Source organism: Sinohyriopsis cumingii, chromosome 7, assembly GCF_028554795.1.
Source record: "Sinohyriopsis cumingii isolate HCF-2022 chromosome 7, ASM2855479v2, whole genome shotgun sequence".
Lineage (NCBI taxonomy): Eukaryota > Metazoa > Mollusca > Bivalvia > Unionida > Unionidae > Sinohyriopsis > Sinohyriopsis cumingii.
This window is the reverse complement of record NC_142967.1, coordinates 36,730,888-36,735,027: the sequence shown is the minus strand read 5'-3', so window position 1 is coordinate 36,735,027 and position 4,140 is coordinate 36,730,888. Positions and strand designations below refer to the sequence as shown.

Below are 4,140 nucleotides of genomic sequence, written 5' to 3'. Positions count from 1 at the left end.
TGTAAAGCAATGAATGGAAAATAATGTTTTATGTAATGGCCCATCCACCTGGTCAAGTGATGGTGTAGGGGTACATGTAAAATCCTGACAACTTATGTTCGAGTAAAATGATTTGTTTTTTTTTTTAAAAAAACATAACATTATATTCAAATTTTTACAAAACATGCAAGCAAATAAATTAATAAATATTCTTTGAAACAAAATAGCGTTACAAGTTGGGCAGAATCATGAACTACATACATACATACATACATACATACATACATACACGCTGTTTAACTGTTTAACATTTATTATTAGTATAATAATTATCAAATATCTCTCTCACACACACATACGCACACACATATCAATACCATAACAATTTACTGTTGCGATGCTGTCATTCCACAGTCAAAGGGAAATAACACAAAACTAGGTAATCATTATAACTACTTTCAGGCTGTATTTAAAGAAATGAAAAATACATTATCAGTGCTCTCTATGGAACCTATTCATATAAAGATATATATCTCTTCTCCTTTCAGTCCAGCCAAAATTATCCATTAAAGTGTCTGTGCTCATCAAACAAAAACGATTTGAATCAGAGAGAAACTAAAAAATAATTAATATCAACTAAGGCTATTCTTGAAATGAAATCGTCACAGAATCACCTTTAACTCAAACAAAAATGGCATCAAAATTAGTGCCTTGATGTTTAGCCTTACATTTGTCGCAATTTATTTATATTCGTGCTATTATCTTAAAATATATTCTTTTAAATCACGCTATATATATATATATATATATATATATATATATATATATATATATATATATATATATATATAAAAATTTATCGGTTAATGTTTCATGAAAATATCTATATAAAAAGAAGACACAGAAGACATATTTTAGTTAAATTACTCTGATATAAATGTATAAACACTTGCAACCTTGCGGAAAAGCAAGTAAAAGGTGTATATTTCTGTACTTACTGAGACAGAAAACACTCCCACATTTATAGGCGGTTAATATGCTAATTTAAACAGTGTCTTTTAAAAAATAGTGTCACCTATTTGAACATAAATAGATGTAAAAAAATGACATTTTCCTCGGAAGGTGCATGCCATTACTTTCTTCCACCCGGTGTATGGCAATTCTTCCCTGTATCAGTGTGCAACAGAAAGTCAACTGTAGTCGCATCTCAATCCTTTCCTCTACCTGTTTAAAGTATAAAGTCCATGGCAAATTCGTGCCGTTCTTTTCATCCACCTGTGTTTAGCATAGCGTCCTCCACATGCACATGTGATACATTTCATCTACCTGTGTATATTATACAGTCATCCGCAAGTGATTACCATTTATTTCATCTATCTACGATGTAATACCCTTAGCAAGTATATGATATCCTTTTACCGTATTTGTGTTTAACTTAATGTCTTCATCAAGTTGCATGCCACCTCTTCCCATCACCTGCTATATACAATATAAGTCCTAAGCAAGATCATAACATCTCATTTTTTCTACCTGGGAACACAATAAAGTGCATTTCATCCATTAACTGTACCAATGTACCTATGTACAATATTAGGTTATCAGTATGTGAATCGCAAATTTGAAAATATGATTCTAGATGTTAAAGGATGACACACAGACGTTTTCCACATGTTGTTTATTCACTGCCACTGTCGTGAACAAGACAAAACATAACTGCTTGAAAACTTCACACAGATTATTGTTATTGAAAGAAAAATTAAACAGCTAAATAGAATCGATATGTTAACAATTTAAAATGGATAACCTAAGGGCACGGTCTCAATAATTTCGGGATTGTTTCAGACATATATTTAGACAAAGGTCATAAATAATAAAATATTTGAGACGTAAATTAAATTTATATATTCCCCTACAAAGAAACATCTGATAAATATTTATGATTCGGAGATCTCTTTGACTCATTTTAAAATTGAGAACAATAATATTTGCTGTTTGCGATTCAAACCTAAATTGCTAAATATAGAGTCAAATTGGTGCACAAGCAATGAAATTTCGGTATGGGCATTAAATGATAACCGAGAAAACATTGGGCTATAATCACCATCGCTTTTAAACTTTTCTCAACACATTAAGCAAACATGTTTTATTGGCCCTTCTACATAATATTAATAATAATTATAATTTATTTTGCACTGAGTTCAGTAATGGCGATCTATGCCAAACCTGTAAAAATCAAAGGGAAATATGTAAAAATTGTCAATTAAACGCACTTTGCTCATCATTGGAATTACATGAAAAAGCACAAATCAAAGCCCTTAGTTCCATATTGTGGATACGTGAAAAATTGTAAAATCATAGCACTTAGTTCAATATTGGTGATGTATGAAAACCTGTTAAATCAAAGTAATTGCAAAACGGCAAGATCCATAGCCTAACCAATAAATACTTTTTTAAAAACATTTATTTTAAACGTTTTGTTCCATGTTAACTTTATATACAAGACGAAATCACGGAAGATTTCATATTAGTAATATGTGCCGCCCTTCAAACAAATAATTTAAATAGAATATATAACCTATAAAAGCTTGAAACAAATGAAACCCTATGATAAAGTATCAAATACACAGTTCTAGAAAAATATGCAAGTCTTTAAATCATCACATCAGGAAAACGTATCGTTAAATATGTATTCCTTCTATGCAATCATACGTTTTAACACTAGGAATTATCTCCAAAATATCATGTGTTTCAGCAAAGCTAAAGCCATTTCCAAAATATGTGTGGATCCAATGATGGATCGTAAATGAGAAAATATAAGGCTCTCGTTGAAGTCCCAGTGTTTTCAGCGACACACAAGCTTGCTGCCTTAGTTCGTTCAAATTGTGGAATTGTTTGCAAAGTTCGATCATGTAAGAAAACTTTGCTGGATCAATCGTCGGAAAGAAATATTCAGCAGGTGCAAGATAAACGTCGTCCATATCGGTTATATTCACATTTTGCTGTGCATGATAAGTGTTATAAGCCAAGGTTAAAAAGTGCGGCCCAGTGCTGTCAAGAACGTTCCAAAAGTGATTAAAATATGCAAGTTGGTCGATGACTAGTTTCATAAAGGGATGATTTTTGGCACAAGCGATAAAGGCATTGATAACTAAATGCTTAAAATTCCCATCCATAATTGGGTGTTCATATGGCTCCTGTGCTAGAATACACGAGTATTTCCCGATTATGACGTCTAGGGACCGCAAACTTTCCAAGTCCATATCTGCGTACACCCCGCCAAATTCAAAGAGTATGATGTATCGCATGGCATCAGCGCGACGAATGTTTTCTAGATATGAGTCATAGATGTGTAGTAAGTTTGGATATCTGTCCTTGACTAGGCAGCGTGCGGTTTCGTCTGTCCAATATGCGTATGTCCACATTGGATGGTAAATGAACCAACTTTTCATCCATGCTACAACATTACTAGGGACTGCTCTATCTCTCCATGTTTGATGAATAATACGAGGAATCTTTGGAGGGAAGTTTTGGGAGAGATAATCGTCTACAGCATCAATGCCTAATGGAAGGAAACCGTCCAGGTCGAGTGTTGCTACGTCGGGGATTTCTACTGTAGTAACGTTTTCCAGGACATTCAATGAGAACAATAGGTACCAAAATACAAATAAATACATAAATACAATTATTATTTTAGTACTACAGAGCAAACCTTCACGCTTCAAACTCGACATGGTGTTTGTACAATACAGTTTAACGTTTGCCGATTGTCTCGCTTTTTAAGTTCCTTTTTGTGTCTTGTTCCGTGCCAACTGCATATCAAATTTTCTCGTCTCTATGCCTATGCTGAATGTAATGTTAGTACCACATTAAGTCCTGTGTTTGGTAACACATATGGAGTTATGGCAATATAGTCTCTTTGTCAGTGCATAATATATCAACTAATTGATGAAGTACTCATAATTATAGGTATGACAATTATATCGACGTACTTATTTTGTCTCACATCGTTGTTTGCACATGACACAATACAAACATCTGAACTGATGGACGATATGCAATAACTCCAATAACCATATGTAAAAATAGTGATAAGCAACATTAATTTTCTGTTTGAGAATTTTATAATAAAGTATATATATTAGAAATTCAATTTTATACATT

At 32.7% G+C, this 4,140-nt stretch overlaps 1 protein-coding gene across 1 annotated transcript; it reads right to left on the bottom strand.

Moving 5' to 3' along the window:
- Positions 1 to 2,638: 2,638 nt before the first annotated feature.
- LOC149795022 (uncharacterized) lies at positions 2,639 to 3,513 on the bottom strand. The gene has a single exon (XM_089964024.1). The coding sequence runs from the start codon at positions 3,426 to 3,428 to the stop codon at positions 2,658 to 2,660; it is 771 nt and encodes a 256-aa protein (XP_089820150.1). The 5' UTR covers positions 3,429 to 3,513; the 3' UTR covers positions 2,639 to 2,657.
- Between the last annotated feature and the right edge of the window lie 627 nt (positions 3,514 to 4,140).

Bases quoted from the DNA above. Each gene is read 5' to 3' on its own strand.
- LOC149795022 (XM_089964024.1), bottom strand. From the start codon at position 3,428: ATGAAAAGTTGGTTCATTTACCATCCAATGTGGACATACGCATATTGG.